A 23,195-nucleotide genomic window follows, 5' to 3' on the forward strand; every position below is an offset into this window, starting at 1 on the left:
CCCCCATAACAGAAGCGTCTCACAGAGCCCCCATAACAGAAGCGTCTCACAGAGCCCCCATAATAGCAGCATCTCACAGTGCCCCCATAACAGCAGCATCTCACAGAGCCCCCATAACAGCAGCATCTCACAGAGCCCCCATAACAGCAGTGTCTCACAGAGCCCCCATAACAGAAGCCTCTCACAGAGCCCCCATAACAGCAGCGTCTCACAGAGCCCCCATAACAGCAGCGTCTCACAGAGCCCCCATAACAGCAGCGTCTCACAGAGCCCCCATAACAGAAGCCTCTCACAGAGCCCCCATAACAGCAGCATCTCACAGAGTCCCCATAACAGAAGCATCTCACAGAGCCCCCATAACAGCAGCGTCTCACAGAGCCCCCATAACAGCAGCGTCTCACAGAGCCCCCATAACAGCAGCATTTCACAGAGCCCCCATAACAGCAGCGTCTCACAGAGCCCCCATAACAGAAGCGTCTCACAGAGCCCCCATAACAGCAGCATCTCACAGAGCCCCCATAACAGCAGCGTCTCACAGAGCCCCCATAACAGCAGCGTCTCACAGTGCCCCCATAACAGAAGCCTCTCACAGAGCCCCCATAACAGCAGCGTCTCACAGAGCCCCCATAACAGTAGCGTCTCACAGAGCCCCCATAACAGCAGCGTCTCGAAGAGCCCCCATAACAGCAGCATTTCACAGAGCCCCCATAACAGCAGCGTCTCACAGAGCCCCCATAACAGAAGCGTCTCACAGAGCCCCCATAACAGCAGCATCTCACAGAGCCCCCATAACAGCAGCGTCCCACAGAGCCCCCATAACAGCAGCGTCTCACAGAGCCCCCATAACAGAAGCGTCTCACAGAGCCCCCATAACAGCAGCATCTCACAGAGCCCCCATAACAGAAGCCTCTCACAGAGCCCCCATAACAGAAGCGTCCCACAGAGCCCCCATAACAGTAGCGTCTCACAGAGCCCCCATAACAGAAGCGTCTCACAGAGCCCCCATAACAGAAGCGTCTCACAGTGCCCCCATAACAGCAGCGTCTCACAGAGCCCCCATAACAGCAGCGTCTCACAGAGCCCCCATAACAGCAGCGTCTCACAGAGCCCCCATAACAGCAGCGTCTCACAGAGCCCCCATAACAGAAGCGTCTCACAGTGCCCCCATAACAGAAGCATCTCACAGAGCCCCCATAACAAGCGTCTCACAGAGCCCCCATAACAGAAGCGTCTCACAGAGCCCCCATAACAGAAGCGTCTCACAGAGCCCCCATAACAGAAGCCTCTCATAGAGCCCCCATAACAGAAGCGTCTCACAGAGCCCCCATAACAGAAACGTCTCACAGAGCCCCCATAACAGCAGCATCTCACAGAGCCCCCATAACAGAAGCCTCTCACAGAGCCCCCATAACAGCAGCATCTCACAGAGTCCCCATAACAGCAGCGTCTCACAGAGCCCCCATAACAGCAGCGTCTCACAGAGCCCCCATAACAGCAGCGTCTCACAAAGCCCCCATAACAGCAGCGTCTCACAGAGCCCCATAACAGCAGCGTCTAACAGAGCCCCCATAACAGCAGCGTCTCACAGAGCCCCATAACAGCAGCGTCTCACAGTGCCCCCATAACAGAAGCCTCTCACAGAGCCCCCATAACAGAAGCGTCCCACAGAGCCCCCATAACAGTAGCGTCTCACAGAGCCCCCATAACAGAAGCCTCTCACAGAGCCCCCATAACAGAAGCGTCTCACAGAGCCCCCATAACAGAAGCGTCTCACAGAGCCCCCATAACAGAAGCGTCTCACAGAGCCCCCATAACAGCAGCGTCTCACAGAGCCCCCATAACAGCAGTGTCTCACAGAGCCCCCATAACAGCAGCGTCTCACAGAGCCCCCATAACAGCAGCGTCTCACAGAGCCCCCATAACAGCAGCGTCTCACAGAGCCCCCATAACAGAAGCATCTCACAGTGCCCCCATAACAGAAGCATCTCACAGAGCCCCCGTAACAAGCGTCTTACAGAGCCCCCATAACAGAAGCCTCTCACAGAGCCCCCATAACAGAAGCCTCTCACAGAGCCCCCATAACAGAAGCCTCTCACAGAGCCCCCATAACAGCAGCGTCTCACAGAGCCCCCATAACAGAAGCCTCTCACAGAGCCCCCATAACAGAAGCCTCTCACAGAGCCCCCATAACAGCAGCGTCTCACAGAGCCCCCATAACAGCAGCGTCTCACAGAGCCCCCATAACAGCAGCATCTCACAAAGCCCCCATAACAGCAGCGTCTCACAGAGCCCCCATAACAGAAGCATCTCACAGAGCCCCCATAACAGAAGCCTCTCACAGAGCCCCCATAACAGAAGCCTCTCACAGAGCCCCCATAACAGCAGCGTCTCACAGAGCCCCCATAACAGAAGCCTCTCACAGAGCCCCCATAACAGAAGCCTCTCACAGAGCCCCCATAACAGCAGCGTCTCACAGAGCCCCATAACAGCAGCGTCTCACAGAGCCCCCATAACAGAAGCCTCTCACAGAGCCCCCATAACAGAAGCCTCTCACAGAGCCCCCATAACAGCAGCATCTCACAGAGCCCCATAACAGCAGCGTCTCACAGAGCCCCCATAACAGAAGCGTCTCACAAAGCCCGCAATAACAGCAACGTCTCACAGAGCCCCCATAACAGAAGCATCTCACAGAGCCCCCATAACAGAAGCCTCTCACAGAGCCCCCATAACAGAAGCCTCTCACAGAGCCCCCATAACAGCAGCGTCTCACAGAGCCCCCATAACAGAAGCGTCTCACAGAGCCCCCATAACAGAAGCCTCTCACAGAGCCCCCATAACAGAAGCCTCTCACAGAGCCCCCATAACAGCAGCGTCTCACAGAGCCCCCATAACAGCAGCATCTCACAGAGCCCCATAACAGCAGCGTCTCACAGAGCCCCCATAACAGAAGCGTCTCACAAAGCCCCCATAACAGCAGTGTCTCACAGAGCCCCCATAACAAAAGCATCTCACAGAGCCCCCATAACAGAAGCCTCTCACAGAGCCCCCATAACAGAAGCCTCTCACAGAGCCCCCATAACAGCAGCGTCTCACAAAGCCCCCATAACAGCAGCGTCTCACAGAGCCCCCATAACAGAAGCGTCTCACAGAGCCCCCATAACAGCAGCGTCTCACAGAGCCCCCATAACAGAAGCCTCTCACAGAGCCCCCATAACAGCAGCGTCTCACAGAGCCCCCATAACAGAAGCGTCTCACAAAGCCCGCAATAACAGCAACGTCTCACAGAGCCCCCATAACAGAAGCATCTCACAGAGCCCCCATAACAGAAGCCTCTCACAGAGCCCCCATAACAGAAGCCTCTCACAGAGCCCCCATAACAGAAGCCTCTCACAGAGCCCCCATAACAGAAGCCTCTCACAGAGCCCCCATAACAGAAGCCTCTCACAGAGCCCCCATAACAGAAGCCTCTCACAGAGCCCCCATAACAGCAGCCTCTCACAGAGCCCCCATAACAGCAGCCTCTCACAGAGCCCCATAACAGAAGCGTCTCACAGATGCCCCATTCACATTTTGGGACTGTATCACGATATACCGCACTGTACCCACCAAGCTCCACAGATTGTACCGTATCATACGGCGTCTACCAGTGACTACGCGCTCTCTTACCAACAAAGACATTTTGGGGAGATTAATCAAAACCTGCGCAGAGGAAAAATTGCTGAGTTTCCCATAGGAACCAATCAGATCGCTGCTTTCATTTTCCAGAGGCCTTTTCAGAAATGAAAGCAGCGATCTGATTGGTTGCTATGGGCAACTCCACAACTTTTCCTCAGGCAGGTTTGGATAATCCTCCTCCATAGACTTTACCTCATGTTCACTTGTTTGGACTCCAGAACGTCCTCCTGTATGGCGTCCAGCCTCATATACAGCGCCATTATCTTACAACATTTAAAGGATAAGTATCATGAAGAAAAAACGTATGTGAGTGCTGGGGCCCCCGCGATCTGCTGTTTGGAGGCCCGGCTCTACATCACAGCGGCTCATCACGACCCCCACCCCCGCCATATAGTTCTATGGGAGAGCTGTTCGGCAATCTGCGGCTCTTCCATAGAGCTATATAGAGGGGTCGGGACGCGCTCCTGTGATAGAAATTCGGGCCTCCAAAGAGCAGATCGCGGGGGGCCCCGGCGCTCAAACCCCCCGCGATCTAAAACTTATCCCCTATCCTTCCTTTTTTTTCAAGATAAAACAGTGACATCAGTATTACACACTGTCAGGACATGCTGGGAGTTGTAGTCTTGTCTGGGGGAGCGATGTAGAGGCGAGCAGGGCTGAGGGGCTTATAGCTGCGGTGACTGCGGCGGCTCCATACGGCGGACAATGCTGGTAATAAAACTATACAGCGAGACGACTGCTGATGAGAGGATCCGGCAAATTCTGAACATCTCCGGCGCCCGCATCCACGGCTTCTAAGGACAGCAGCAGCATTGGTCCCTCAGCCCCTGTACTACTACTCCCATCATGGAACAAAGTCTGACAGCACAAACGCTGAGGGAAATCTACAATACCTAAAAATACATAAAAAAAACGTAACATCAATATTACATATAAGAAACTCGTACAGTGATCCCTCAACTTACAATGGCCTCAACATACAATAGTTTCAACATACAATGCTCTTTTCTGGACCATTGTAAGTTTAAACCAGACTCAACATACAATGACAATCTGGACAAAGACAGCCCAGATCTGTGAAACTTGTCAATGGCCGAGAGAACTGACCAATCAGAATGGGCAATTTACTGGTAAAACACCTGTATTACTGAAGCGTATGCACTGACTGATGTCTGGTAGCTCCCCCTACAGTACAGGGAGGTATTACATGTTCTGTACTCTTTACCTGTATTACTGAAGCGTATGCACTGACTGATGTCTGGTAGCGCCCCCTACAGTACAGGGAGGTAATACATGTTCTGTACTCTTTACCTGTATTACTGAAGTGTATGCACTGACTGGTGTCTGGTAGCTCCCCCTACAGTACAGGGAGGTATTACATGTTCTGTACTCTTTACCTGTATTACTGAAGCGTATGCACTGACTGGTGTCTGGTAGCTCCCCCTACAGTACAGGGAGGTAATACATGTTCTGTACTCTTTACCTGTATTACTGAAGTGTATGCACTGACTGGTGTCTGGTAGCGCCTCCTACAGTACAGGGAGGTATTACATGTTCTGTACTCTTTACCTGTATTACTGAAGTGTATGCACTGACTGGTGTCTGGTAGCGCCCCCTACAGTACAGGGAGGTATTACATGTTCTGTACTCTTTGCCTATATTACTGAAGTGTATGCACTGACTGGTGTCTGGTAGCGCCTCCTACAGTACAGGCAGGTATTACATGTTCTGTACTCTTTACCTGTATTACTGAAGTGTATGCACTGACTGGTGTCTGGTAGCGCCCCCTACAGTACAGGGAGGTATTACATGTTCTGTACTCTTTACCTGTATTACTAAAGTGTATGCACTGACTGGTGTATGGTAGCGCCCCCTACAGTACAGGGAGGTATTACATGTTCTGTACTCTTTACCTGTATTACTGAAGTGTATGCACTGACTGGTGTCTGGTAGTGCCCCCTACAGTACAGGGAGGTATTACATGTTCTGTACTCTTTACCTGTATTACTGAAGTGTATGCACTGACTGGTGTCTGGTAGCGCCCTCTACAGTACAGGGAGGTATTGCATGTTCTGTACTCTTTACCTGTATTACTGAAGTGTATGCACTGACTGGTGTCTGGTAGCGCCCCCTACAGTACAGGGAGGTATTACATGTTCTGTTTTCTTTACCTGTATTACTGAAGTGTATGCACTGACTGGTGTCTGGTAGTGCCCCCTACAGTACAGGGAGGTATTACATGTTCTGTACTCTTTACCTGTATTACTGGAGAGTATGCACTGACTGGTGTCTGGTAGCGCCCCCTACAGTACAGGGAGGTATTACATGTTCTGTACTCTTTACCTGTATTACTGAAGTGCATGCACTGACTGGTGTCTGGTAGCGCCCCCTACAGTACAGGGAGGTATTACATGTTCTGTACTCTTTACCTGTATTACTGGAGAGTATGCACTGACTGGTGTCTGGTAGCGCCCCCTACAGTACAGGGAGGTATTACATGTTCTGTACTCTTTACCTGTATTACTGGAGAGTATGCACTGACTGGTGTCTGGTAGCGCCCCCTACAGTACAGGGAGGTATTACATGCTCTGTACTCTTTACCTGTATTACTGAAGTGTATACACTGACTTGTGTCTGGTAGTGCCCCCTACAGTACAGGGAGGTATTACATGTTCTGTACTCTTTACATGTATTACTGAAGTATATGCACTGTCTGGTGTCTGGTAGCGCCCCCTACAGCACAGAGAGGTATTACATGTTCTGTACACTTTACCTGTACCAGGGTTAGCTGTTCTTTTGGACACCAGGTGAGGGCGGCTCCATGTTACTTTTTTAGGACACTGCATGTACTGTACAGGACCCCGAAGAAGCTCCTGTCCTCTACATAGACCAGTGTTTCCCAAGCAGGGTGCCCCCAGCTGTTGCAAAACTACAACTCCCGGCATGCCCGGACAGCCTTTGGCTGTCCGGGCATGCTGGGAGTTGTAGTTTTGCAACAGCTGGAGGCTCCCTGCTTGGAAAACGCTGACATAGACAGTGATTACAGCTCCCAGCAGATCTTTATTACTTTTATATATAAGGATTTGCTTTATCTGTATTAGTTATCTATTTATTTTTCTTTAATTCTCACTTTTTCCTATTTTTGGATGACATTTTGGTGCCTTTAGAACCAATTACCAGGTTTCCATAGAGTTCTGGTTTCAACATACAATGGTCTCAACATACAGTGGTCGTCCTGGAACCAATTAATATTGTAACTTGAGGGAGCACTGTACATGTTCACAATTGTAATATCGTCGGCGGCTCTCATGCATCTCTACTGTATCATTCTTTTTTTTTTTTTATGGTACCCTACGAAATTCCATAAAAACATCTATGTCCTCTTTTATAGATCTCTAAAGTATAAAACAAAGAATAAAAGGCTGTAAAACCCTGATGTTAACGCCCATGTGGCCTTTTTTATGGTGTTTTTTGTATTCTGCATTTCTTCGCGTAGTTTATTCTTGGTGTTTTGGTCCCTACCTGCTCCCCCTATGGTTATTATGTGGTTCCCGTCCATTTTTGCACTGATGGCGGACATAACCAAGAAGTGGGTGGAGACAACCCCTGAGTTGATGTCTTCACCCCCAGAAGCCGTTTACTACCCATCATGCTTTTCACCTGTGCTGATCATATATATATATATATATATTATAGAGTCATTATACAATACAATCTCTGCTCCTCTCTGCACAGATTATTAGATGTTATTCCACCATGTGCCACAGGAGGCGCTGGAAGCAACAATCATCTCTCTGATATAGTCCGTGGGGCCCTACAGGGTGATGGGTCATGGATGGGCCAGATTACCACATAGAGGACCTGCTGGCGCTGAGGGACCTGGTGGTCTGATCTGTTCCGGATGTTATTAATGATGAGGGATCTACTGAAGACCACCATTACTGCTGATCACTTCTACAAAAGACCACCATCACTGCTGATCACTTCTACTGAAGACCACCATTACTGCTGATCACTTCTACTGAAGACCACCATTACTGCTGATCACTTCTACTGAAGACCACCATTACTGCTGATCACTTCTACAAAAGACCACCATCACTGCTGATCACTTCTACTGAAGACCACCATTACTGCTGATCACTTCTACTGAAGACCACCATTACTGCTGATTACTTCTACAAAAGACCACCATCACTGATGATTACTTCTACTGAAGACCACCATTACTGCTGATCACTTCTACAAAAGACCACCATCACTGCTGATCACTTCTACTGAAGACCACCATTACTGCTGATCACTTCTACTAAAGACCACCATCACTGCTGATTGCTTCTACTAAAGACCACCATCACTGCTGATTACTTCTACTGAAGACCACCATTACTGCTGATCACTTCTACTAAAGACCACCATTACTGCTGATCACTTCTACTGGAGACCACCATTACTGCTGATTACTTCTGCTGGTGAGGATAACTGGGATTATTGTTTGGTTCTGTCCATTTCCCTTGATATTTGGGACTTCTCTAGAAGATGACCACCACGGCACTGAGGAGTCCATGGACCCAGCAGAGAAGTTCTTCAGTCTGCAGAGAGGTTCACGGGTCGCCTGCCCAATGGTCTCCATTCATGAGGTGAACTGATGTCCCTGAGGAGGATGACGGGAGGATCCCCGAGCCCAGAGGTGTCCAGGAAGATGGTCCTGGAGCCGGCGATGAGACACTTAACTCACATCCTGGCTGCTTGGCCTTTTGGGTAAGATCAAGTGTAGTATCAGGTTTGGCAGGGTACCTACCGTTATCGGCTCTGCGGGCAGATACCTTGGCTAACGCCAAGGGGGATGCCGGGAGCATTTGTGGTCCCCTAGTAGCTTCGGCGAAAAGGGACATTGAACCTGGAACCTCGCAGGTACCTTTTGGTCCGGAGGCGAAGGGTAAGGTTTGTTGGGGGGCCTCTCTCCTATCGGAGAAGGGCTTGCGATAGACCGCATCCTTTGTGCACGTTTTTTTTTTAGTGTAACACGTTTGCACTTTTTCTTGCACTTGCAAGTGCTCTCTATCACCCAAAGTGCAAGAAAAAGTGCAAACGTGTCACACTAAAAAAACATGCACAGAGGATGCGGTCTATCACTAAACCCTTCTCCAACAGGAGAGAGGCCCCCAAAAAACCTACCCTTCACCTCCGGGCCAAAAGGCACCTGCAAGGATCCAGGTTCGATGCCCCTTTTCGCCGAAGCTACTAAGGGGCCACAAATGCTCCTGGCTTCAACCTAGGCATTAACCAAGGTATCAGCCGAGGAGCCGTATACTGATGGCATCTCGACCGAAGCCAAGATGCCCAGGGGTTGCAGGGAGGTGCGGAACCTAATGGCCACACACACCTCCCCTAGACCGCCAGGAGGGACACCCAGAAGGGCTACCGCATCCTGCCAATCCTGTGTACAAGCAAAACCCGTAAAATAATAAATAAGTGCAGATATACTGCCCGGTCATCCGGCCGGATCTATAAAAATTTCCAGGATCCTAGCCAGAAGGCCGGGATACAAAGGGTGAGTGCCAAAGGTGAAGAGTAATGGTGCAGTGCGTTCACCCAGTGAGTTTCGGCACCTCAGGGTCACCGCTCCCCGAAGCACAAAAGTACCTCGGCTCTACACCCCCTAATCTCATAGCGAGACCCGGAGGAAACAGGTCACATCAGGACAGCCGTTGAGCTGGTTTTTTGGCACCAGCCCTGAAACGCCCCGGTACACCTGCTCCTCCATGTAGCCATCCATTCCTACCCGTGGATTACCTGATAAGAACAGATACTACAGTTGATCTTAGCCAAAAGGCCGAGAAGCAATTTGCGGTCCCTCAGTAGCTTAGGTGAAAAGGGGCATCGAACCTGGTTCTTTGCAGATGCCTTTTGGCCTAGAGGTGAAGGGTAGGTTCGTTGGGGGGCTTCTCTCCTGTTGGAGAAAGGCTTAGCGATAGACCGCATCCTCTGTGTAGGTTTTTTTAGTGTAACACGTTTGCACTTTTGAAGAAAAAAAAAAACTCACATCCTGGACGGGGATGGTGTCTGTGTAGGAATATAAGAAAAGAAGGTGCGCTCATAGTGTAGGGGATCCAAACAGGTAATTGCCCTAAAAATGAAAAGTAGAGGCTTACCAGATGGCGTCGTGCTGAGGGCACAACACCAATAAAGGCACATGGACTCGCTGGAGGTCAGGTTTAAGGTCAGCTGCTGCAGAGGTCCTTTACAAGAGACCCGAAGTCACTCAGATGAATATGCAGGAAAATGTCACATGAAAAAATAGGACCTTCCGGCGCTTCCCCTCAGTATAAACCATAGATGGAGTCCAAATTCTTTGGAACAGAGGTTTATTGGTGCTGCATATGTAGAAAACTGTATGTGGGCAGTATGTGCAGTGCCAATAAACCTCCGTTCCAAAGATTTGGACTCCATCTATCGTTTATACGGAGGGGAATCGCCGGAATTAAGGTCCTATTTTTTCACGTGAAATTTTCCTGGGGATGTTGCCTCGACTGGCAGGTGGTCGGCCATAGTGTGACTAAACAAGGACTCTAAAGCCCCTGATGTCCCCAAGGCCGGCTCTGCCTATAGGCAAAATAGGCAGCTGCCTAGAGCTCCCTCTTGATGGGGGGAAGGCGCCGTCGCTCTGCCTGCTGCAAGAAAATTAGACAACCAGCATCTGAACAAGTCACTCAGCCAGCATGGGGCGTGTCAATTTTGCCCAGTGGGCGGAGTCAAGGGGGTGACACAAATCCTTGCACCGGTCCCGGACACAGTTGACCACCGGCCATGGTCTTTTTCTTTAGGGAAGTCTTCAGGACGGATTTTCTACCTGTAGGAAATGCTGCAAGAAGGGGCAAGGACTGTCCCAGAAAGACTGTGTGGGACCTATGTGGGGAGGAGGCCGATCACGTCTACAGGGACTGTCCATAGAGATCCAGGGACCAGAGAGTGTGACCTCCGCACCTGCCCCAACCCCAACGGCAAGAAAGGTAAGAAAAAGTGCCTCCAACTATGGCAGAACTACAATTTCCAGCATGTCCAGACAGTGCATGACTCTAGGGGCAACCTGGGTGGTTGTGCAGCAGTCGGTAACACGTCTGCTGCAGCAGTGTTTCCCAACCAGGGTTCTTCCGTCTGCTGCAAAACTAGAACTCCCAGCATGCCTGGACAGCCAACTCCGGACATGCTGGGAGTTGTAGTTTTGCAACAGCTGGAGGCACACTAATTGGGAAGCATTGCACTACAGTATAGCTGGTGTATGTTAAAAGATTTGTGATACAACTCATAATCCATGTTATTCTATCTCTGACCAATAGGGGGCGCCACCGTCACTGTGCATTTACCTTCAAAACAAGTCAATACAGCACAGGATCCCTAAGCTATACACCGTACCACATGCTACACTAACACTCCGATCCATCACTTGGTATAGAAGAATCAAGTTCGAAAAACAACAACATATTGCAGTCTGTGATTGGGGAGTGGCGTGGGGTCAAATGGGGGTAGGGGTAGGGCGGATCACAGGGTCAAACTACTGGGCAAACGTATGGGGAGGTAGGGGAAGATGAGGGGCGTTAATCCTCTTCTTCATCGACGTCCGGACAGTCCAAGATAGAATAGTCTCTAAGCCGGCTGTGGACAAGCCTGCTGCAGTCCTGGACGGACATGTCCTCCCTGTTGTAGATGAGGTGATTCCTGGCCAGCCATATAGCGTCCTTGAAACAGTTCATAAGGCGCCAGGCCTCCTGGATGGCCTCCACGTCGTGAACCCCAGGAAAAAGTCCATAAAGCACCGAATGGTACGATAGGTAGTTCCTGGGTACCGAGTCTCTAAGTTCAAGTTCCAATCACAATTACAATCACACAAAGCGTGACAGTACAATATATAGCACGGGTTCCCTAAGGCTGCTTTCACACTGTAAAATACTCCCGTTAATAAACGCCCATTAAAAAATCCCAGGAGATCGGCAGTTAAACGCCCGTTATAAAATCTTAGAAGATCGGCAGTTAAACGCCCGTTATAAAATCCCAGGAGATCGGCAGTTAAACGCCCGTTATAAAATCCCAGGAGATCGGCAGTTAAACTCCCGTTAGAAAATCCCAGGAGATCGGCAGTTAAACGCCCGTTATAAAATCCCAGGAGATCGGCAGTTAAACGCCCGTTATAAAATCCCAGGAGATCGGCAGTTAAACGCCCGTTATAAAATCCCAGGAGATCGGCAGTTAAACTCCCGTTAGAAAATCCCAGGAGATCGGCAGTTAAACGCCCGTTAGAAAATCCCATTGTAGTCTATGGGATTTTTCTAATAGCCGTTTTAAGCCGTTATTGCCCGTAATTTTGTGGCGGGTGATAGGAACGGGAGAAATAGTGCATGCACTATTAATCAGGTGATGGCCCAGAAGCACCATTATGTGGATCAAGGATCTGATCTTCTAGATTTTCTACAAAAACAAATAAAAAATTTCTTCTGATTTTCTCACAGTCAGCAGGTCGGGCAGATCACAGCTTCTGAAGGTTCTGCAAAGTAGGCAGATCCTCCACAGGGCGACCTGTACCCATTCAAAAATTCCTCTCACATGAGTAGTGAGGAGCCGGGTGTCTTTTTTGAAAGCCGAGGTACGTGCTCTGAAATAAAAAATTCCCCGATCCTAGCCGGAAGGCCGGGATACTAAGGGTGAGTGCCCAGAAGAGTGAGAGAAAAAGTGCATGCTATGTGCTTTCATTCAAGTCGGGTTGCCAATCCCAAGTGAATTCCGGCACCCTGGGGTCACCACTCCCAGCGCACTTGTGCACCTCGGCCTTCACTCTACCCGGACCTTAGGGCAAGATCCAGCAGGGAACAGGTCTCATCGGGGATGACTGCTGTGCTATACAGCCATCCCTGGTACACCCGTCCTACTGTGTGGTTCCCCATCCTGCCTTGGTGGTCTTCCACACCGCCAACTAACAGAAAAAGTACTACACTTGATCTTAGCCAAAAGGCCGAGAAGCTATACAATGCACCATCTCATGCTGCAAAGAATACGCCAGGCCCAGCGGATCGCCCCCTACTGGACGGATCCCAGTGAAGAGTCTATAAAGTACCAGAGGACACCCAACATTTCCTGCACTAATGGTCTCTGCTAGAGGGATGTCGGGGTTTCCCTCTGGCAGTACCTGGTGTTGTCCCCTGAATGGCGTCCATGTCTTTCTTTGTGCCTTTCTGTTCCCTCCTAGGAGCCACATTCCCCCAACAGTCCTGGCAATGACCGGAATAGACTCAATGGACCCTCTGCCGGGATAATCTTGTGGACAGTCTCTTCCCATCCAGAGATGCAGGAGAACGAAGCGTGGCATGCAGAGGCCACAGAGCCACGTCCAGCTCCTGAGCATTGTGCACCCAAATGGATGATCAGGTGATGACCCAGAGTATGGGGACACAGAAATACTGGGGGCATCAATGGGTGGATCAAAGATCCGATTTTTTGGGTTTTGCAACTAATTGTTCTGATATTTGTACAGTCAGTGGGTCGGGCAGATCACAGCTCCTGAAGGTTCTGCAAAGTAGGCAGATCCTCCACAGGGCGACCTGTACCCATTCAAAAATTCCTCTCACATGAGTAGTGAGGAGCCGGGCGTCACCCCAACTCGTTATTTTCCTTACTCATTAGTTTAAGGCATACCCCCCAGTGTGGCCCCGGAACCACCTCCCTGTAGGGCCACACTGTCTATATCAGAGGGAGATGATTCTCGCCTACAGTGCTGGTGAAATGCATGATGGGTAGTGAACGATTTCTAGGGTGCGGTGACGTCATCTCAGGGATTGTCTCCGCCCACTTTCTATATTTCCCCCATCAATGGACTCGCAGTACAGGCGGCAATCCCCTCCCCCGCTGGGGTATCCTGGTGTCTATTGTTCGGTTGTGTTCACACTGTGCGGATCTCCTGCAGATGTTTTGCTTCTGATCTTCAATGAATATAAAATACTAAACATTTTCCAACCTGTTTTTCGGGTTTAGAGATAGAATTCACTTAATATTTGTAGAAATGTCTCACCGCACACTCCAGAAAGTTGTAGATCCTGCATTTTGGATGAATTAATAAAAACAAAACAAACAGGTCAAATGTGTTAATGTTATTTAATAAAGAAATAATTTTATGTAAAACAAATCGCTGCTGTTTATTATTTTTTTTGCTCTTTTAGTTATATTGTAGTTTTAAATAAGAAATAGACTCCATGGACCCTCTACCTGGATTATCTTGTGGACAGTCTTGTCCCATCCAGAGTTACAGGGGCCACATCCAGCTGCTGAGCATTGGGGGCCCAGAGGCACCATTATGTGGATCAAGGATCTGATCTTTTAGGTTTTCAACAAAAAAAAAAAAAATTATAATTTCTTCTGAATTTTTCACAGTCAGCGGGTCGGGCAGATCTTTTTTTACAGCTGAGGAACGTGCTCTTGATTCACCCAAAGTGCAAGAAAAAGTGCAAACATGTTACACTAAAAAAAAAAACGTGTACAAAGGATGCGGTCTATCGCAAGCCCTTCGCCAATAGGAGAGAGGCCCCAACAAACCTTACCCTTCGCCTCCGGATCCAAAACGTACCTGCGAGGTTCCAGGCTCAATGTTCTTATTCGCCGAAGCTACTAGGGGACCACAAATGCTCCCGGCATCCCCCTTGGTGTTAGCCAAGGTATCTGCCCGCAGAGCCGATAACGGTAGGTACCCTGCCAAAGCAGGACGGGCAGATCACAGCTTCTGAAGGTTCTGCAAAGTAGGCAACTATAAGGCATACCCCCAGTGTGGCCCCGGACCCACAGCCCTGTAGGGCCACACTGTCTATATCAGAGGGAGATGATTCTCGCCTACAGTGCTGGTTAAATGCATGATGGGTAGGAAACGGCTTCTAGGGGGCGGGGACATCATCTCAGGGATTGTCTCACTGTACAGGCCGCAATCCCCTCCCCCGCTGGGGTCACCTGGTGCCTGTTTATTGTTCGGCTCTGCAGATCTCCTGCAGATGTTTTGGGATCCAGATCTACAATGGATTTTCAATACACTGGAATTTATCAAACCTTCTGAAGAGGAAAAATGGAGCAGTAACCACAGCAACCAATCACATTCATTATTTATTTATTTTAAAAAGGCTTCTGAAAAATAAAAGAAATCTGATTGGTCGCTATAGGCAACGGCACCATTTTTCCTCTGGACACATTTTGATAAATTCCCTGCATTCATTTTCTGGTTTCGACATCAGGAATCAGGAACATTCCTCCATTAACCCTTTAAGAACACAACGATTACATTTCCGAGTTATTTGCGCACAATTTTTTGCATTGCTACAGTAAAAGCCGATCGAGCACATTCCCCGCTGCCCGTCACTGCCCGTCAGCGCAGAGAATAGGAGAATATAACACAAACGGAGGAAAAAGTGTAAAAAAATATATCACCTGTTACATCATCAGAGTGCGGATTATTGATCAGGAATCCTAAATATTATAATTTTGAAAAAGAAAATAAAAACAAAGTAAATTCTGAATTTCTTATTTAAAACTACAATATAACTAAAAGAGCGAAAAAATAATAAACAGCAGCGATTTGTTTTACATAAAATTATTTCTTTATTAAATAACATTAACACATTTGACCTGTTTGTTTTGTTTTTATTAATTCATCCAAAATGCAGGATCTCCAACTTTCTGGAGTGTGCGGTGAGACATTTCTACAAATATTAAGTGAATTCTATCTCTAAACCCGAAAAACAGGTTGGAAAATGTTTATTATTTTATATTCATTGAAGATCAGAAGCAAAACATCTGCAGGAGATCCGCACAGTGTGAACACAACCGAACAATAGACACCAGGATACCCCAGCGGGGGAGGGGATTGCCGCCTGTACTGCGAGTCCATTGATGGGGGAAATATAGAAAGTGGGCGGAGACAATCCCTGAGATGATGTCACCGCACCCTAGAAATCGTTCACTACCCATCATGCATTTCACCAGCACTGTAGGCGAGAATCATCTCCCTCTGATATAGACAGTGTGGCCCTACAGGGAGGTGGTTCCGGGGCCACACTGGGGGGTATGCCTTAAACTAATGAGTAAGGAAAATAACGAGTTGGGGTGACGCCCGGCTCCTCATTATTCATGTGAGAGGAATTTTTGAATGGGTACAGGTCGCCCTGTGAAGGATCTGCCTACTTTGCAGAACCTTCAGGAGCTGTGATCTGCCCGACCCGCTGACTGTACAAATATCAGAAATATTAGTTGCAAAACCCACAAGATCGGATCTTTGATCCACCCATTGGTGTCTCCAGCATTTTTGTGTCCCCATACTCTGGGTCATCACCTGATCATCCATCTGGGTGCACAATGCTCAGGAGCTGGACGTGGCTCTGTGGCCTCTGCATGCCACGCTTCGTTCTCCTGCATCTCTGGATGGGAAGAGACTGTCCACAAGATTATCCCGGCAGAGGGTCCATTGAGTCTATTCCGGTCACTGCCAGGACTGTTGGGGGAATGTGGCTCCTAGGAGGGGACAGAAAGGCACAAAGAAAGACATGGACGCCATTCAGGGGACAACACCAGGTACTGCCGGAGGGAAACCCCGACATCTCTCTAGCAGAGGCCATTAGTGCAGGAAATGTTGGGTGTCCTCTGGTACTTTATAGACTCTTCACTGGGATCCGTCCAGTAGGGGGCGATCCGCTGGGCCTGGCGTATTCTTTGCAGCATGAGATGGTGCATTGTATAGCTTCTCGGCCTTTTGGCTAAGATCAAGTGTAGTACCTTTTCTGTTAGTTGGCGGTGTGGAAGACCACCAAGGCAGGATGGGGAACCACACAGTAGGACGGGTGTACCAGGGATGGCTGTATAGCACAGCAGTCATCCCCGATGAGACCTGTTCCCTGCTGGATCTTGCCCTAAGGTCCGGGTAGAGTGAAGGCCGAGGTGCACAAGTGCGCTGGGAGTGGTGACCCCAGGGTGCCGGAATTCACTTGGGATTGGCAACCCGACTTGAATGAAAGCACATAGCACGCACTTTTTCTCTCACTCTTCTGGGCACTCACCCTTAGTATCCCGGCCTTCCGGCTAGGATCGGGATTTTTTTATTTGAGAGCACGTGCCTCGGCTTTCAAAAAAGACACCCAGCTCCTCACTACTCATGTGAGAGGAATTTTTGAATGGGTACAGGTCGCCCTGTGGAGGGTCTGCCTACTTTGCAGAACCTTCAGTAGCTGCCCGACCCGCTGACTGTGAAAAAATCTTTTTTTTTATTTTATTTTTTAAAGTAAACTCACAAGGCCAAATCCTTGATCCACATAATGGTACCCCTGGTCTTCCTGTGTCCCCATCCTCCGGGCCATCTCCTGATCATCCATCTGGGTGCACAATACTCAGGAGCTGGAGGTGGCCCCTGCATCTCTGGATGGGACGAGACTATCCACAAGATAATCCAGGTAGAGGGTCCATGGAGTCTATTCTGGTCACTGCCAGGACTGTTGGGGGAATGTGACTCCTAGGAGGGGACAGAAAGGCACAAAGACCTGACATGGACACCATTCAGGGGACAACACCAGGTACTGCCGGAGGGAAGACCCTGACATCTCTCTAGCAGAGGCCATTAGTGCAGGAAATGTTGGGTGTCCTCTGGTACTTTATAGACTCTTCACTGCGATCCGTCCAATAGGGGGTGATCCGCTGTGCCTGGCGCCTTATCACCGGTATAAGAACGTTGTGCGGCCAGGAGAGGATGAGATACCAGAGACAATACACCTGGATGAGTGACGCCATATTGTTCCCCATGGGGCATCTGTCTGCCAATAAAAATCCAGGAAATGTCTTAATTTTTGTCAAATTTAATTGTTATAACTTTTATTTTCTTTTACTTCTGTTACTATTATGCTGGAGCCGATCCCTGATCTGTTCACGTTTCTTTGAATAATGTCAGACATTTATGGGTTAACTACAATCTCGGTGGCCCCTTTCTGGGCAGTGTACAGAGGATTGGATTTCAGTTTTCTGGCATAAAGTTTTGCAGGAGCCTCATTTCACTATATTTGACTTCTATTCAGTTTTGCGCCTCCTTGGTGTATGGGGTTTTCTTACTGCATTTATTTTATGTGACTTTAAAATAGAATAAATTTTCCTAAATAGTCTTTTGGGCAATTACACTCAATAAGTGGAACTAAAGCAAACTTCTCTGGGTTATTGGTCTATATAGAGAATCTACACAAAAGTTATGAGACACAGACTATATCCTGATAAATATTAATCAGTTCTCACTAATTATATAATTTCATCTTTTTTTCACCAGTAGGGGGAGCCCTGTTATCACTGGGCAACAAAATTTTTTAATAACTCATGATTGTTCCTCTCCACGGAAATCTTTAGTAAAAGGCAAAAGCTTTATTCATAAATGAAGAGAGAGCAGGGTATACGCCCGTGGACAGAAGCCGCGCAGCTCAGAGAGAACAGAAGGAGACGAGGAAAAATTTACAAAAACTACAAAATAAAACATAAAAAATCCCATTCTGTAATGTCTAATATATCCCATGGATAATGATCGATCTCCACAGAATAATATAAAGAATAATAGAGGTATAAGAAACAAGTTATAGATAGGAAATCCTCCTGGTGCATTATGGGTATGTAGATGAGGCACTTTCTGTGGGCGGGGCTTCTGCAGGACTTTGAGGGGTTGGTCCCAAACTAGAAGTGGATCCAGGAGGAAATATAAGGAGAGATGATTCGTCACCTTCCTGATCAATAAACTTCTGGTTTTTGAACCTTGTTCAGATTATTTATCAGCGATACCTGACAGTACATTATATTATTTATATTGAGTATGACCCTGTACATATATACCGTCTATAGGACCCTATACACATTATACCGTCTATAGGACCCTGTACACATTATACCGTCTATAGGACCCTGTACACATTATACCGTCTATAGGACCCTGTACATATATACCGTCTATAGGACCCTGTGCACATTATACCGTCTATAGGACCCTGTGCACATTATACCATCTATAGGACCCTGTACACATTATACCGTCTATAGGACCCTGTACACATTATACCGTCTATAGGACCCTGTACACATTATACCGTCTATAGGACCCTGTGCACATTATACCGTCTATAGGACCCTGTATATATTATACCGTCTATAGGGCCCTGTACACATTATACCGTCTATAGGACCCTGTACACATTATACCGTCTATAGGACCCTGTACACATTATACCGTCTATAGGACCCTGTACACATTATACCATCTATAGGACCCTGTAATTATACCGTCTATAGGACCCTGTACACATTATACCGTCTATAGGACCCTGTACACATTATATGTCTATAGGACCCTGTGCACATTATACCGTCTATAGGACCCTGTACTCATTATACCGTCTATAGGACCCTGTACACATTATACCGTCTATAGGACCCTGTACACATTATACCGTCTATAGGACCCTGTACTCATTATACCATCTATAGGACCCTGTACACATTATACCGTCTATAGGACCCTGTACACATTATATGTCTATAGGACCCTGTGCACATTATACCGTCTATAGGACCCTGTACTCATTATACCGTCTATAGGACCCTGTACACATTATACCGTCTATAGGACCCTGTACACATTATACCGTCTATAAAACCCTGTACACATTATACCGTCTATAGGACACTGTACTCATTATACCGTCTATAGGACCCTGTACACATTATATGTCTATAGGACCCTGTGCACATTATACCGTCTATAGTACCCTGTACACATTATACCGTCTATAGGACCCTGTACACATTATACCGTCTATAGGACCCTGTACACATTATACCGTCTATAGGACCCTGTACACATTATACCGTCTATAGGACCCTGTGCACATTATACTGTCTATAGAGGCCTGTATATATTATACCGTCTATACGACCCTAAATGTATAAAAAGCAATCAGTATATATTTTTTATATACAGCAGAATAGTGAGTGCAGCTCTGGAGGATAAGACCTGATGTAACAGCAGAATATTGAGTGCAGCTCTGGAGGATAAGACATGATGTAACAGCAGAATAGTGAGTGCAGCTCTGGAGGTGACTGGAGGATAAGACCTGATGTAACAGCAGAATAGTGAGTGCAGCTCTGGAGGATAAGACATGATGTAACAGCAGAATAGTGAGTGCAGCTCTGGAGGATAAGACATGATGTAACAGCAGAATAGTGAGTGCAGCTCTGGAGGATAAGACCTGATGTAACAGCAGAATATTGAGTGCAGCTCTGGAGGATAAGACATGATGTAACAGCAGAATAGTGAGTGCAGCTCTGGAGGTGACTGGAGGATAAGACCTGATGTAACAGCAGAATAGTGAGTGCAGCTCTGGAGCTGACTGGAGGATAAGACATGATGTAACAGCAGAATAGTGAGTGCAGCTCTGGAGGTGACTGGAGGATAAGACATGATGTAACAGCAGAATAGTGAGTGCAGCTCTGGAGGATAAGACATGATGTAACAGCAGAATAGTGAGTGCAGCTCTGGAGGTGGCTGGAGGATAAGACATGATGTAACAGCAGAATAGTGAGTGCAGGCCTCCATCTTTGAGGCTCTACATCCGCCCTCCTCCAGAGTCCAGGAGAATGAGGGGAGAAGATCCGACCACAAGGACATGGACTTTCTTTCTGGACACTTTATTACACAGTTATACAGAATATGGCGGCCTCCTCGCTGGGGTCGGGTCTCCTCCTGCCGCCGGTGACCTCTGTGTCCTCCATTTCGCCATAATGGATCCTCTGCCCTCACTCACTCAGTCACTTCCTTAACTGAAAAAAAAAAATCAGGATTTAACTCAGATGAGTCCAGGAGCGAAGAGCGATGTCGGCTGCTGTGATACTCACCCCCCGGGATGTTCACTTGGTTGGAGACCAGAACGTCCACCTGTATAGAGTCCATCTTCATATACAGCATCCCGGCACTATCCTACAGGAATACAGGAGGTATACAGTGCCGCCTCACACCTGTCTATGGGGTCATACAGATCTGTCCCCTCCCTCCAGACTCCTCTGTCTCTTCCCTCCAGACTCCTCTGTCCCCTCCTCCAGACTCCTCTTTCCTCCTCCAGACTCCTCTGTCCCCTCCCTCCAGACTCCTCTTTCCTCCTCCAGACTCCTCTGTCCCCTCCCTCCAGACTCCTCTGTTCCCTCCCACCAGACCCCTCTGTCCTCCTCCTCCAGACCCCTCTGTCCTCCTCCTCCAGACTCCTCTGTCCTCCTCCTCCTCCAGACCCCTCTGTCCTCCTCCTCCAGATTCCTCTGTCCTCCTGCGGACCCCTCTGTCCTCCTCCTCCAGACTCCTCTGTCCTCCTCCAGACTCCTCTGTCCTCTTCCTCCAGATTCCTATGTCCTCCTCCAGACTCCTCTGTCCTCTTCCAGACCCCTCTGTCCTCCTCCTCCAGACTCCTCTGTCCTCCTCCAGACTCCTCTGTCCTCTTCCTCCAGATTCCTATGTCCTCCTCCAGACTCCTCTGTCCTCTTCCAGACCCCTCTGTCCTCCTCCTCCAGACTACTCTGTCCTCCTCCTCCGGACTCCTCTGTCTTTCTCCTCCAGACTCCTCTGTCCTCCTCCTCCTCCAGGCCCCTTTGTCCTCCTCCTCCTCCAGACTCCTCTGTCCTCCTCCTCCAGACCCCTTTGTTCTCCTCCTCCTCCAGACTACTCTGTCCTCCTCCTCCGGACTCCTCTGTCTTTCTCCTCCAGACTCCTCTGTCCTCCTCCTCCTCCAGACTCCTCTGTCCTCCTCCTCCTCCAGACTCCTCTGTCCTCCTCCTCCTTCAGACTCCTCTGTCCTCCTCCAGACCCCTTTGTTTTCCTCCTCCTCCAGACTCCTCTGTCCTCCTCCTCCAGACTTCTCTGTCCTCCTCCAGACTCCTCTGTCCTCCTCCTCCTCCAGACTACTCTGTCCTTCTCCTCCGGACTCCTCTGTCTTTCTCCTCCAGACTCCTCTGTCTTTCTCCTCCAGACTCCTCTGTCCTCCTCCTCCAGGCCCCTTTGTCCTCCTCCTCCTCCAGACTCCTCTGTCCTCCTCCAGACTTGTCTGTCCTCCTCCTCCAGGCCCCTTTGTCCTCCTCCTCCTCCAGACTCCTCTGTCCTCCTCCAGACTTGTCTGTCCTCCTCCTCCAGACCCCTCTGTCCTCCTCCTCCTCCAGACTCCTCTGTCCTCCTTCTCCTACAGACTTCTCTGTCGTCCTCCTCCTCTAGACTCCTCTGTCCTCCTCCAGACTCCTCTGTCTTCCTCCTCCAGACTCCTCTGTCCTCCTCCAGACTCCTCTGTCTTCCTCCTCCAGACTCCTCTGTCCTCCTCCAGACTCCTCTGTCCTCCTTCTCCCTCCAGACTCCTCTGTCCTCCTCCTCCAGTCCCTTCTGTTCTCCTCCTCCTCCAGACCCCTTTGTCCTCCTCCAGACTCTTCTGTCCTCCTCCTCCAGACTCCTCTGTCCTCCTCCTCCAGACTCCTCTGTCCTCCTACTCATCCAGACTCCTCTGTCCTCCTCCAGACCCTTCTGTTCTCCTCCTCCTCCAGACCCCTTTGTCCTCCTCCTCCAGACTCCTCTGTCCTCCTCCTCCTCCAGACTCCTCTGTCCTCCTCCTCCAGACCCTTCTGTCCTCCTCCTCAGGATTCCTCTGTCCTCCTCCTCCAGACTCCTCTGTCCTCCTCCTCCAGACTCCTCTGTCCTCCTCCTCCAGACTCCTCTGTCCTCCTCCTCCAGAGTCCTCTGTCCTCCTCCTCCAGAGTCCTCTGTCCTCCTCCTCCTCCAGACTCCTCTGTCCTCCTCCTCCAGACCCTTCTATCCTCCTCCTCAGGATTCCTCTGTCCTCCTCCTCCAGACTCCTCTGTCCTCCTCCTCCTCCAGACTCCTCTGTCCTCCTCCTCTGTCCTCCTCCTCTGTCCTCCTCCTCCAGACTCCTCTGTCCTCCTCCTCCTCCAGACTCCTCTGTCCTCCTCCTCCAGACTCCTCTGTCCTTCTCTTCCAGACTCCTCTGTCCTCCTCCTCCAGAGTCCTCTGTCCTCCTCCTCCAGACTCCTCTGTCCTCCTCCTCCAGACCCTTCTATCCTCCTCCTCAGGATTCCTCTGTCCTCCTCCTCCAGACTCCTCTGTCCTCCTCCTCCTCCAGACTCCTCTGTCCTCCTCCTCTGTCCTCCTCCTCCAGACTCCTCTGTCCTCCTCCTCCTCCAGACTCCTCTGTCCTTCTCTTCCAGACTCCTCTGTCCTCCTCCTCCAGACTACTCTGTCCCCTCCTCAAGACTCCTCTGTCCCCTCCTCCAGACTCCTCTTTCCTCCTCCAGACTCCTCTGTCCCCTCCTCCAGACTCCTCTGTCCCCTTCTCCAGACTCCTCTGTCCTCCTCCTCCAGACTCCTCTTTCCTCCTCCAGACTCCTCTGTCCTCCTCCTCCAGACTCCTCTTTCCTCCTCCAGACTCCTCTGTCCTCCT

The 23,195-nt window shown here is 49.4% G+C and overlaps 2 protein-coding genes, 1 long non-coding RNA gene, 4 other non-coding genes and 2 pseudogenes across 7 annotated transcripts in view; 4 read left to right on the forward strand and 5 right to left on the reverse strand.

The window, feature by feature from the left end:
- Positions 1-124: 124 nt before the first annotated feature.
- LOC130283521 (putative uncharacterized protein ENSP00000383309) lies at positions 125-1,132 on the forward strand (the record flags this gene model as incomplete). The annotated part of the gene is made up of 1 exon (XM_056533149.1): positions 125-1,132. A coding segment is annotated over one exon (1,008 nt), but the record flags the coding sequence as incomplete, so codon positions are not given.
- Positions 1,133-7,415: 6,283 nt separating this feature from the next.
- On the forward strand, positions 7,416-11,807 carry LOC130283522 (uncharacterized). The gene is made up of 3 exons (XR_008846726.1): positions 7,416-8,436; positions 10,503-10,688; positions 11,016-11,807. It is a non-coding gene; the product is annotated as an uncharacterized LOC130283522 (long non-coding RNA).
- Positions 9,314-9,523, reverse strand: LOC130283589 (U2 spliceosomal RNA; annotated as a pseudogene).
- A 384-nt stretch (positions 11,808-12,191) lies between the features above and the next one.
- On the reverse strand, positions 12,192-12,314 carry LOC130283636 (U12 minor spliceosomal RNA). Its single transcript, XR_008846757.1, has one exon. It is a non-coding gene; the product is annotated as a U12 minor spliceosomal RNA (small nuclear RNA).
- An 896-nt stretch (positions 12,315-13,210) lies between these two features.
- On the reverse strand, positions 13,211-13,360 carry LOC130283632 (U12 minor spliceosomal RNA). Its single transcript, XR_008846754.1, has one exon. It is a non-coding gene; the product is annotated as a U12 minor spliceosomal RNA (small nuclear RNA).
- A 2,408-nt stretch (positions 13,361-15,768) lies between these two features.
- LOC130283633 (U12 minor spliceosomal RNA) lies at positions 15,769-15,918 on the forward strand. The gene has a single exon (XR_008846755.1). It is a non-coding gene; the product is annotated as a U12 minor spliceosomal RNA (small nuclear RNA).
- A 516-nt stretch (positions 15,919-16,434) lies between these two features.
- Positions 16,435-16,507, forward strand: LOC130283621 (U2 spliceosomal RNA; annotated as a pseudogene).
- A 1,501-nt stretch (positions 16,508-18,008) lies between these two features.
- LOC130283652 (U5 spliceosomal RNA) lies at positions 18,009-18,123 on the reverse strand. The gene has a single exon (XR_008846773.1). It is a non-coding gene; the product is annotated as a U5 spliceosomal RNA (small nuclear RNA).
- Positions 18,124-20,381: 2,258 nt separating this feature from the next.
- Positions 20,382-23,195, reverse strand: part of ARMH1 (armadillo like helical domain containing 1) — a 54,728-nt gene continuing 51,914 nt past the window's right edge. The window contains exons 11-12 of the mRNA XM_056533147.1: positions 20,608-20,689; positions 20,382-20,532 (exon numbers count right to left, since the gene is read on the reverse strand). Coding sequence (XP_056389122.1) covers positions 20,513-20,532; positions 20,608-20,689 — 102 coding nt within the window. The 3' untranslated portion in view covers positions 20,382-20,512. The remainder of the gene's footprint in view (positions 20,533-20,607; positions 20,690-23,195) is intronic.

This window comes from Hyla sarda, chromosome 7 (assembly GCF_029499605.1).
Source record: "Hyla sarda isolate aHylSar1 chromosome 7, aHylSar1.hap1, whole genome shotgun sequence".
In the NCBI taxonomy this organism is placed as follows: Eukaryota; Metazoa; Chordata; class Amphibia; order Anura; family Hylidae; genus Hyla; species Hyla sarda.